The 12,510-nt window shown below is 48.3% G+C and overlaps 1 protein-coding gene across 1 annotated transcript; it reads right to left on the bottom strand.

Annotated features, from left to right (window-relative positions):
* Positions 1 to 8,442: 8,442 nt before the first annotated feature.
* Positions 8,443 to 10,510, bottom strand: LOC142585665 (cuticle protein 10.9-like). Its single transcript, XM_075696599.1, has 2 exons — positions 10,325 to 10,510; positions 8,443 to 9,550 (listed from the first exon to the last, which is right to left on the bottom strand). The coding sequence occupies exons 1-2, from the start codon at positions 10,331 to 10,333 to the stop codon at positions 9,176 to 9,178; spliced, it is 384 nt and encodes a 127-aa protein (XP_075552714.1). The 5' UTR covers positions 10,334 to 10,510; the 3' UTR covers positions 8,443 to 9,175.
* Between the last annotated feature and the right edge of the window lie 2,000 nt (positions 10,511 to 12,510).

The raw sequence follows: 12,510 nt of genomic DNA, 5'->3' as shown, positions 1-12,510 counted from the left end.
ACACTTAGCGTTCGGTGGCAGATGCTGCTTTGAAACTGCAAGTAAGCCGGTATTGCTGTAAATGAAGATTTGTAAAGGCAGAATTGGCGCAAGCACAAAGGACGGTTGACGTCGCCATGTTGAAATTTCAGGCTCAGCTCCACACATGACGCCACTGATTTGGCAGTAAGATAACCTTATGTAGTGAAAAAAAAAAAAAAGCCGGATGCGTTGCGTTCATAAGCAGACTTGTACAAAACGAATCACATGTCATTATTTACTTGTAATCAATCACATTTTGGTAATTTTGTGATTTAACTAGCATCTTGTTTACTCAACAACGCTGACTGCCAATTAATTCGTTTCTTTAGTAACTAATTACCTATGTAGCCCTGTGAGAAGTCAACAAACACTAATACTAAGGACATCATAGGGGAAATTATTTGTGCTGAATAAATGAAGTAAGGAAACAATAAATTAATGGAAATGAAAGTGGATGAAAAAACAACTTGCCGCAGGTGGGGAACGATCCCACAACCTTCGCATGCGAATGTTGTGGGATCGTTTCCCATCTGCGACAAGTTTTTTCAAAGGTTGTGGAATCGTTTCCCACCTGCGGCAAGTTTTTACGCGTGCGATGCTCTACCAATTGAGCTACAGCGGCGCCGTTGCGATGCGAAGGTTGTGGGATCGTTTCCCACGTGCGGCAAGTTGTTTTTTCATCCACTTTCATTTCCATTAATTCAGCGTTTCTTTAGTTCATTTATTAAGCACAAGTAGTTTCCACTATGTTGTCCTTGGTGTCAGTGCTTCTTGGCTTCTTATGATGTGTCATATAAACCTAATTGTAAGATTGCAGCACGCGAAGAGTATTTTTATGGCTGAAGATTATGTGGTTATATTTTTAATTAAATTACAGATTTGGCCACCTTTCCCGGGAGCTACGAGTCCTTGTTTAAGTCTAAAGAGCTAATGCACGGCTAATGAGTGAAGCTTGCAAGCAGAAGCTCCAGCGGGTATATTGGCCAACAAATTGAAGCGGCGCTTCTATGGATGGATGCCGATGGCCACTTTGGACGTTGATGCCCGGAAATCGCCTATGGATGACTTTTCACCGTTGCACTGGCCCTACCGGGAGCCCCTTCTCCAAGTACCAGCGAAAATAAAACCCTGTGCTTCATATAACACCCAAAGGCGAGCATCGCGGCCTTCAGTAACCACAATGTTCGCAAAATGTTCGTACGTTGAAAGGCCAGCAAGGAAGCCTCACGCCTTCACTTTACATTTCTAAGAGACACCAAATTGTTCGACACGTGTTGAATGCCATAGTGAAACGGCAAAAGACGCTCAGGCGGAGCCTCCTGCCGGCCTCTCTCACCAGGCTAAACCAACACCTCCTATAGACAGGTGCTGGCTGAACCCGCCTACAGCTACAACACACCACCGTCTATACGCCGCCTTTCTCTCCAACGGTCTCACCTATAGAGCTTTCAGCGTGACTGCCTAATGTGACTGCCTAACAATAAAAGGACGAAGAGATAACGAACGAAGATGTTGAAAAGAATATTAGAAAAGAAGCATATATTAGACAAAAATTTAAAAAAAGGAAGTCGCAGTAGCGCCCGAAAGGCGAAGCACCGATTGCGATAGCAAATTAGTAGATAGCTGTACGAAGTAAGGATAGTGGTTTTATCGGCCGTATAATATTGTAAACGTTTGCTTACTAATTAAATTAACTATGATAGAATGTGTAAGCGTGACTCAGCAATGACGTAGAAAGAAACAGACACACAGAGACAGCGCTGTCTTTGCGTGTCTGCTTCTTTCTACGTCGGGGCTCAGTGGCGCTTACACATTCTATTATGGATTCAAACCAACAAGCCCGTCAACGTGCTTTAACTAAATTAACCAGCACGGTGTCATGCGCGCACAGGTAAACACGAACACATCTCGCTCGAAGAGCGCGGACACTCGCTGTGAAATTTCTGGAGTGAGGAATCGCGGCAGCAACAAGCGAATTGACCTTCATGCATGTCTCGCTTCAGCGCGAACGAAACTTCGAAAGCACAGCGCATACGAAGCTACCGGCACTGCGCGCACTTTGCCAACATCGCAGATCGCTTTGAAGATGAGGCCCGCGCGGGCGCGCACTTTAGCCACGTCGGAGATCGCTTTCAAGACACACAAGTGCCGGCAACGCGTCCCCTACGGCGTTCGCCAAAGCGTCCGCTACGGCATCCGCGGTTCGCGTGGCCAACGCCGTAGAAGACGCCGCGATTGTCTCCGCTCTGCACGGCGCGGCTGGCGAGAAGGACGTGGAGGCACCGTAGCAGCAGTCGGGGAATAACGCCCCTCCTCCCTCGCCTCACCGTAACCCGCCTCTCGGGCCACAGGAGACGGCACGCATCCGTCCGGGCCGCCTTCCTCGCTCGCCCACGCGAGATTGAAGCGCGTTCGCCGGCTCACACGCGTTCACTCATACGGAACCTCACGGCGACGGCAGAAATGCGCCTGGAGTGTCCATGTAATTGCTATTGCAATAAAAAGTTACAGTGCCGTTTCACTCCACGAAAGCGGGTTACGGGCAAGCGTATGGAAGCCTCGAACATGCACAGTTAGCTTCGCAGTGTCGAAGCACAAATGGAAAGGGCGCGGAAGCGGCGATTCTCTTCACCTCCCGGTGCCTTCCTCTTGCTGCACTCGCTTCTTCAAATCTCGTCGATTTCACTGACGGGCCATGTACGTTTACGCGTAAAATTTTATCAATATAAAGTACATGTGAAGGGCTGCAGAGTATGCCCTGATTGAGCGAGGCCAGTAAGTTCTTTTGCTGTATTTGTGCAATTTTAGTAAAACTTGAGATGGAAGTAGCTGGTCAAATAACTAATTTTAGTAACTGGCCAATTAATTTCGTTGCGCAGTAAGTGGTCCATTTTCTCAATTACATCTTTAAATGGTATTTCTAGTTGTAATCAGGCATTTCGCTTCTGTAATGTGTTTCTGTAACTGTTCGTAAGTATGCAATCAACCGTGCAACCTTCGCGACTTTGTGATTTCACAAACATACAAATTTGAAAGGAAATACGTGACTTCTCACTGACGTCATTCACGATGCTGTTAGGACGCGAAATTGAGAGCTGTCATTTCTCACTGATTTTTCACTAATAATCAACCATTCTTGTTTTGTTTTTTTGCCGAAGAGATGTAAATAGTGACTCTCAATAAAGGGAAAATGAGACATCCACCCAATCGTGGCAATTGATACAAAGGAAACCCACGTGTTCCTCGAAACCTTGCGGGTTTCCACAGAACTATTACGTCACATAGTGACTCTATAAAAAAAGTTTATTCTTTTAAACTCACTTAGAGTTCCAAAGCGTTTATCAAACTAGAGGCAACGACGAAAATAATATTATCCGCGCACGAATATATTATTATATATGCGCATTTTGTTTCCTGTACGGTATGCTCACGGGCGCTAGTGCACAACTGATTTCTACCCAACGCAGGCAAAAGCACTTCTGTTTTGAGCAGTAAGCAGTGGTTGAGTAAATGGTTGCAATGCGTAATAGCCTATGTAATATAGGCGATCTATCTGAATGAATTATTTTTTTATCAGCAGAGAATGAGTATTAATTGTTTTCTGTAAAGAATAATTTAATCGTTATGGAGACCATGTAAACTGCGCGTTCACATGACCTTCACTTTGTTCCTCCCATTAATAACGTCCCTAAATAATCTATCTATCTATCTATCTATCTATCTATCTATCTATCTATCTATCTATCTATCTATCTATCTATCTATCTATCTATCTATCTATCTATCTATCTATCTATCTATCTATCTATCTATCTATCTATCTATCTATCTATCTATCTATCTATCTATCTATCTATCTATCTATCTATCTATCTATCTATCTATCTATCTATCTATCTATCGTATCATAGCGTGTCATGTCATATCATATCAGGTCAGATGTGGCGTATACAGGTAGCGCTTTGTATGGTATACGTCGTTCAGATATGCCTCGTTGCAGGAGCGGTCATTCATGAGAGAACGTATAACATGTTCTAATAAGCTGTGCTAAGTTTGAAGAGCAAAGGTGTGCTTTGAAAATAACATTGATGAACCTTGATAACCGCCCTTTGAGTGCAGAAAAATAGCTTGGGCAATGGAATAACGCATCAATTCAGCAATAATAAAGCTTTAATGACTTTCTTTACTGAAAAAGACATTGTATCTATGTGTTAACACTTCTTATTTGTAAATTAAAAAAAAAAGATAATTTGGAATTTTACGTGCCAAAACCCCACTATGATCGTGAGGCACGTCGTAGTGGGGATATATTTTTACCGCCTGGGGTTCTTTGACATGCACTCGATGCACATACACGAGCATTTTCGCATTTCGACCACATCGTAATGCTGTCGGGATTTGATCCCGCGCTTCGGGCTTCGCAGTGTAGCGCCAAAGCCACTAAGCAGCCATGGCGGGTCACTTTGCATGTCCTTGTGAGCTATTGTAATGTTGCAGCATTCTGTGTGAGTTATAAATTGATTTGCCTGATGTTTACTATATTGACTGTTGCTGTCTGAGTATGTTTGCGAAATGTGCTTTAGTGCCGGACCGTTTTTCATATAACCTCACGGGATCATCCTTTGGTGATTAGACAATCTAATGTTTGCGGAAAAGCCGCTGACACAACAGTTGACAACATTTCCAATGTCTTCGCAACATATAACGCACTCATTCACCCTCTAAAGCACCTGCTTCCTTGCCAAAAATATCAGGAAAACACCGAATTAGAGGTAGTCAGCGTAGAGTGTTATGTTTTGCTTTCCTCTCTTGAGTAGTATTGATAACTGTAGTTATGTTAATGCTATTTTTAACTCCATATGAGAGCGACATTTGGCCTGCCTAGGCAGCTGACTTCCGCTCCCCTGTGCGCTCGTTCTCGTAGCCACCCCGACAACCATAAAAGATACACCACCACAAAGAAACCAATACGCTAAGCCACGGCGACGATAGTATTACCTGACAAGAACGCGCCGATCTCGACGTCAAAATAGAGCGCGGTAAAAATATCGCGCTCAGAATCTTTCGACGAGCGAGTGAGGTGTATGCCCCAGCCGTTCGGACAGGCTCGTCACTGCATCGTTCACGGAAGCGCCGTACATTCGAGAGGGTATAGAAAGGGTTGTTTAAAAGAAGGGGGCGAGGAAGAGTGAGGAGGGGAGGGGGGTATATAACGTACGCAACGCCCAGGCGTCGCGCGGACCACGCACGGCGTCTCGGAATTCGGGCGGCACGCGCCCGCTATTTCGCTCACGTGCTGGACAGCAGTTAGGGAAACGGCGAGCGGCCGCTGGGCGGCGGGACCGCGGCAGCGGGCGGCCACTTTCACCCTGACCCGGTCTCGGAAATCGTGAACACGCCGCGTGCGGCAGCGCCGGCTCGACTGCCCGCAGACGCCTTCCCGCCATCCTGCCAACCCCCAACCCCCCCTACCATCTCTCTTCCTCTCCTACCTGGGTAACCTCCGGGCGCGCGCTCATCCACTGACCTCCGACCCACGCTTGCGATGCGCACTCCGACCGACATACACGGATGCGAGACCGTAATCTCCTCGCAAGGGCGACCGGATGGCCGGTTCGGCTTTCGGCCCGCAAGAGACGGACCGAACGACGACCGCCCGGCCTCTTGGTTACCCCTGGTGTATGCGGCGCCCTGCATGTTCGATCGCTTAGCATGTATACCGCCCCGCTGCAACGACGACTTTCACAAACACGCCGTGGTGCGCTTTTTTCTTGTTTAGTAAATAAAGCGGCAGCGGCAGTTCGGAAGCGAACCACGTAGCTATACGCAATATGTTCGTTCCGATATGCATTCGTATTTACGTACTCATTCTTACATTTAAGTACCATATATACTGTCGTTCGAATGAATGCTTTAGAACTCCGCGCTGCATTCGTCCGTTGTTCAATGCACGTAATTTAGAATTACATTTAGGCGTTTATAAAGGAAGCACGTCTGCCTGCGTGAAAGAGACAAGCTAACCAGTGTCGCAGCAACGATGGTGCAAGTCCTTCAGCGCAGCTTCTTGTGTCCACTGTTTTAGCGTACGCCAGATATGAACGATTCAAGAGCTCCACGCAAAAAATTACATGTTTTCGTGGCAACGTGCACGTACAGTTCGTGTAATTTTATCTGAAAGGCAGCTTTTACAGACAGCAATGCTTTCCAAACTAAAAACCGCAAGTATAACTCACTTTTGTCTTTCCGCACACATTCATAAAGCGCCAACGAGCGCATTTGCGATAGACGCTCTGCATGCCTGAGCTAACGAACGTAACATTTCCTGGCGTGGTACATTCGCCTATTATACACTAACAGACGAATCTTTAGCCCACTTTAGCCGCCCGTTCTGAAAACGCCGTCACTCTTGGAGCTTTCAAACAGGCCTTCTGAAGAATCGTAGGAAGCGAAGGAAAGCAGATCAAAGTGCAGTATCTTAAAATGCTTTCGAATGCTGGTTTGCTTTTGTTTACGTTGTTTACCCGTAAATAAGGCAGAACAAAAGTAAACACACCCCCTGAGTGGAGCAGTACCGGCGACCTATATATGCAAATCGCGTTTGACCCTCTAATACATGGGAGGCAACCCGGACTACAGGCTCCACCACTAGTCCAGAGTAGACGATGTGAGCACGGATGAAGGAAAAATATGAGAGGGAGCATTACGTCACGCAGCCAGCCCTGGCAATCGAATGCTCTGTGAAGCCACAGTGGTGGCCCAACACGTGACCTCCTGCGTCGAGATCACGGAGCAAAACTCGAGATTTGCGGAGACGTTAGATTCCCAGTAGCTATGTCAGTAGTTTTTCTTCGGTGCGCGCTTGTGCAGCTGCCTTGCCGTGACTCTGCCTGCAGAGCGAGAACACTAAAACCAACTGCGCACTTTGACGTGCAATCACGTGTTGGGCCGACAGGTTTGGCTTCAATCGCGTTGCGGTAAGCTCTCTCCCATCTTTTCCCTTCATCTATGGCTGTGAGCTATATAGCTCCATATGTGGTCGATGGAGTGTCGATGTGGTGGCGTACGTGAAACGATGCGTTATAGATTGCAGGCAGCGCGCAGAGTGATTCCGAAGTTAGGCGCACCTTCGAATTCAAGGACACAGAAATACCAAAGCGACATTGAGTCTTTTAATCGAGAAGGCTACTACGCTTCTCAGCTTTCAAGGACGGTACGTTCTAATTTTAGCGAGACCATAGTTACTGTTGATGCGCTTGACTCGCTTCCTAATGCGCGTAGTGTTGGGATTCACGTCTGAGCAATAGATTCAATATGACTTCAGGAAAACTGTCCTAGTCAGGGAGCATTTGTGGACTTGGAGTGTGATCTCCCTAAACTGTTTTTAGTCTTTCTTGAGTCCGAATTTTGCAAGAAATAACATGTGCTTTCTTTCAAAATGTAGAGAGAGAGAAAGAGAGAGAGAGTGGCAGCTGGTATTTCCTACTAGGCACTAATTTCTCGTTAAACAAATGCAATAAATTTGTTAAAAATGCCTGACACCTGCACACTGCTTCAATATAAAGTTTGAATTATTTTCTTCTCACAAGCCGGAATGACAGTGACACTCTCTGCAAGTGTATTCAGGCGCTGTATGCAACACGAATTATTTTTGCTCGTAAACGTAGAAGAAATGTGCAGGCCGCAATACTCTTGCTTCGTTTTCCTATATTTCTAACAACCGTTTACCTATACTTGCATGATCAGATAGTCTTCCGATGCGATCTGTCCAGTTTAAAAAATTGAGTCGCCGCATCTTACCTTGAGCGCTATCTAAGGACAATGAACCGGTGCCTTATCAACCGCTGAGGAAATCCTTGAGCGTTAACGGTTCTGTAGATGAATAAAACGAAGCTGATTTAAACATTAAAGCTCGATAATCGCTAAACGAGGGCTTGTGCGAGCTTTTTTTGACTCTGTAGTGCTATTCGTGAACGTCACTCTACCCTCCTCTCTCTCTTTCTCTCCCTTCTTTCTATTTCCCTACTCCCTTCCCCCAGCGCAGTGTAGCCAACAAGACGCTTGACTGGTTAAGATCCCTGCCTTTCTTTTATCTCTCTCTATCTCTCTTGCCTGTGCACTTCGAAATCATTGTCATTTATGCCTGATGTTGAAAAATACAGGTGACTGGCTTCGATGTACGATCAGCCTAAATTTACACGTACGGTGGTCCTCCGTGATCAAAAATAAGCCCTGCGATTCTCAATTTTGGCCTTGGAGAATGCCAGTTCATGTGTTTCTGAGACACTTAAGAAAGACTAAGAACACACCTTCTTCGGCCAGTGCAGAATATGGTCATCAGTATCTAAGAATAGAGTTGGCTTTTCCAACACAAGTGTCGTTTTCTCGACGTCAAGTCGATATGTAACGGGAGCGATCCAGTGATTACTCTTCTAGGCCACACTTTATTGCACGAAGAGAGGTGGGTAAAAAACGCAAAGTAATAAACGAACACGTTTTTTTTTTAACAGAAAACAATAAATAAATTGAAAACAAACCCTGCAGGCACATGACATCGACAAGCAAATCACTATATATGGGAATATGGAGCAAATAAATAGTATCATCACATATACGACAAACCAGACACACACAAAAGCAGGCACTTAAACGAAACAAACCAAAAAACAAATAAAGAAAGAGTGCGGGAGTAATAGCGACACGGAAGTTCGGCACATAAATACACGGCTGCAAAGACTGAAACGATATCTAGTGAAAAGTGGACGGAGTGAATAAGAAGCGTAATCTAAGAGGAAACATACAGCGAGGAACGATAATTGGATAAGATGCGCACCAGCAGCGGTGCGTGATCACCATACAGTGTAATACAGCAGGGGCCTACAAAGTATAGCGACGAAAGTAGAACAGGAACACGAAAAACTGGAGACACAAAAAGAAAAAAAGAAAGTAATGGGCAGCACAATACCCTCATGGTTAGAAAAGAAGTAACGCAGGACTTAGTGTATAGTCTGAGGGCGCGAACTAAGGCAGCGGCGCCGTCCGGTTAAGGAATTTCATGCCCAGCAGTGAAGGCGTACAGTGGTGGTCGACAGAAGATAAGGAAGTCGTGAGAGTCTAAGGAACAGTGTGGCTTCAAGAAGATTTCCCGCTTTCCTTTTTAGGCCCTGAAGGGAGCGCCGAGGAGCGCGCCCTCTGCGGCGTGGGCGGCATCGGGACCGGACAGGGCGCTCGACGTGAAGGTGGTGTCGGCGGCCGGCCTGGACTCGGTGCCGGGCTCGTTGGTGACCACGTCGGCCCTGTAGCCGAACTCGTCGGCCACGTAGGTGACCACACGGGTGCGCCCGTCACCGAGACTCAGGGAGTAACGGCCGGACACGCGGCCGCTGCCGTCACCGGTCTCCTCATGACCGTGGCTACCCTCGATGTCGTTGGAGACGTAGCCGAAGGAGTACGGCTGGGGCACCTCCACGGGGGCGGCGATCAGCTGGCAGCTGACGCTCAGGGCACAGGCGGCCAGCACGGCGATGGTAAGCTGGGTAAAGGGTGAAGAGCAGGCAAAGCGAGTATTGTGAATGCTTTTGAGGCATGCCGAAGAGTCATTGAACGTGGCTCTAATGTCTGTACTCATACGCGGTGGCATCACGTTATGTGTGATACGCCTAATTTCGAATCCCGATATTAGCACTTCACGCCTATTCTTCCGTGTGGAGTATATCGTAACTGACCTATGGTATCGGAGCCTGCCCATGCCAATAGTTTATGGGTGAAACGTCGAACCTACAAGCCGGGCATGTCGGTTGCAAAACTTGCACCGCACATTTGCAGCGCCAAGGACAGGCACGTAACATTTAATAAAGAGGACGAGAGTTCGTCCTGTCCACGTCATCCTGCGCATTGTCTTAAGTGCTGCAAACATGTGGAACAAAAGCCTTCGCTCTGAGGCACTCTCGAGGTAGGTCTGAATGCTTCAAAATATTGTTTGCGTCTGATTGCGGTGGTCATACCGCTGACACTCTGCAAGAATCGGCGTGCACCGACCGCATGAGCCCATTTCTCAACTTATATATGTTGCGCCCCCCTCCGGGCGCCCCCCTCCGAGCCTGTGGCCGGGCAGATAGCTGTTGGTATAATCCCGTCGCAGGAACTGTCAACAGGCGTAAATGAGTTTTCCGGCGTGAAGGTATATCCGTTTGTGCGGTGAATGGTTCTTGGCTGCGTGATGGAGCGTAGCTGTGTAATTTTCCACTGCAGGACGCCGCAATCGTCGCTTCCGTCTCTGCCCACTCGTGGAGGCGAGCGCGCTTACCGTGTTCATGGCTGCTGCTGTTGCCGCTGTGGTGGATGGTAGAAGACCGAGAGTGGGACCCTCACTCAGCCAACCAGGCTTTTATATTCTGTCAGCGGGGCACCAGTTCGGCACGCTTATCAATGACAAAGGCCATAAAGTGCTCCCTCTCCTTGTAGTAATCGTCCTTTGGTCTTTTCGGCATTATCCGCGTCCTTTATTTTCACAAAGCCTCTCGCCTCCCCTTGTCGCGCGTATGCGGAGTCGTCGCAGTGGAGCGCTCGGCAGAAAAGAAACTAAAAAAGAAAGAGAGAGAAAACGAGATCAGATTTCTTTTTCGTTCGCATCGACCAACAAATGCAGCGGCAGCGAGGGAGGGTAGAAGGCGCTTAGCGGGCGCGTGGAATCACTTCTCTGCAAGGTGCGCAGGCAACTGAGCGCTATCCGCTCCGGGAGGGCCAAAGTATATCGCGTCCCATCGACAGAATCCGAAAGAACGGCGCTGCGGCGCGCAAGGCGCGCGATGGCGTCTCTCCTTCCTCCTCGCCAACCTCCTCGTCGGGAGGCATAAGATGCGCAGCGGCCCGCTTTCTCCAAAACAGAAAGGGGGGTGTGATGCGAAGCAGGGGCGGAATCAGTTGTTTTTCAAGGATGTCTGTGGCGTGCTATGCCACCGCCGCCACGTATACAACGGTACAGTCTCGTATACGGCCGAGGGCGTGCTCCGGAGAGAAGTGGTGGCGGCTGTGCTTCGCCGCGGAGACGCATCGGCACCCCCCACCCCTCCTCGGGGGAGGGGGGTCTCAAGAAGCCGTGCGGCAGCCTGCTCCGCCCCCCCCCCCCTCTTCGCCACCGTCCCGACAACGGAACCCCGACAGGATAACGTCCCGCTTTGTGCGCAGGAGGAGATGGCTAGCAGATATACGGAGCGAAGCATATACGAAGCGCTTCTCCCTTCGCCTCCGGCGAATTGCGCAACACGGTATGCGCTGCGCCTTCCGCTGTTTATGAGTTGCAGATGCGCCTTGTCGGTGCCTGTGTTTGACTCCCTTCGACGGTGTCATCGGGGATGCGGGGCACGAAAAGAGTTCGAGGCCGCGGCTATGCACGAGACACCCGGAGGCGGGTTCGAACGCTGTTGTATTTCGGGCTGCTGCTAATGTTGCTGTTGCTGCTGCTGCTGCTGCGGCCGATGCATGTTGTTGGAGGGCTTCAGCCTAGACGTCGTTGCTGAGCAGGTTACTATAGGAGGAAGGCCGGCATTGGGAGCTTGCGCGCATCAAGATATGGAGCTGCGGCATCAGCGACGCCGCGAAGGCTCGCCCAACAAAAGAACGCGTGGCGCTGTGGCTTCAGCACGCGCGGAGGTTTAGCTCCGTCGCCACATCGGCGCGATTAGCGTCGACGGACGTCGCTCGGCGATACGGGATACGGAAGCTGGAGATTGTTTGATCGCTGCCAAATGACAACATAGGAGAATAGGGAGTGTGTAGGGAGGGGCGATATACCGGGACCGTTACAAACGTAGCGCCGATGGCCTTCCATGTGGCTCACACCAAGTCGCAACCAAATGCTCAGATACCGCGTGTATTTGCTTTGGCTTAAACGCGGGTATCAGGCAAGGAGAAAGGAGTAGAAAAGAAATAAAAAACGAATTAGTGCCTCTAAGTACAAGACATAGAGAACGTTCGATAGATTCTGCAGACAACGCTGCTATTTTAGTGAGCCTCGGAATGGGAGCGAGAAGAGGCCATAATTTTCATCGTTAATCATTTTAAGATGTCGACCGGCATTACAGACAGCGGTATATAGCTATTCGGCGATTGACAAGGTGGCATCACTGGAGTAGCGACGTACGAGTTGAGCCTGCTATAAAGGATGCGCGAATATTTATCGTAAGTGTTATATCATGTTGTATAACCCAGGTAAAACACAATGAAAACACGGACAGCGGAAACAATGAGGACATTCAAAGCGCTTATATATGCCCTGATTCTTTCAACTGCCCGTGTTTTTATTTGCCGTTTACCTGCCTTAACATGTCACCCTACCAACTTGCTCGGATACAGATCGTAGCGAAGTTCTGTAACTTCACCAAATGCCTTGAGGATGTCGCGCCCATAGCGCATACTTAACTTCCCTTATGATTTCTCTGGTCTTATCGCCCGTCACCTCGTACGATTGTAACTAGCGAAAAATTCAGCCTC

The sequence above is a fragment of the Dermacentor variabilis genome, chromosome 6 (genome assembly GCF_050947875.1).
Source record: "Dermacentor variabilis isolate Ectoservices chromosome 6, ASM5094787v1, whole genome shotgun sequence".
In the NCBI taxonomy this organism is placed as follows: Eukaryota; Metazoa; Arthropoda; class Arachnida; order Ixodida; family Ixodidae; genus Dermacentor; species Dermacentor variabilis.
Note: the sequence above shows the minus strand (reverse complement) of the source record. Positions and strands in the feature narration are given on the sequence as shown.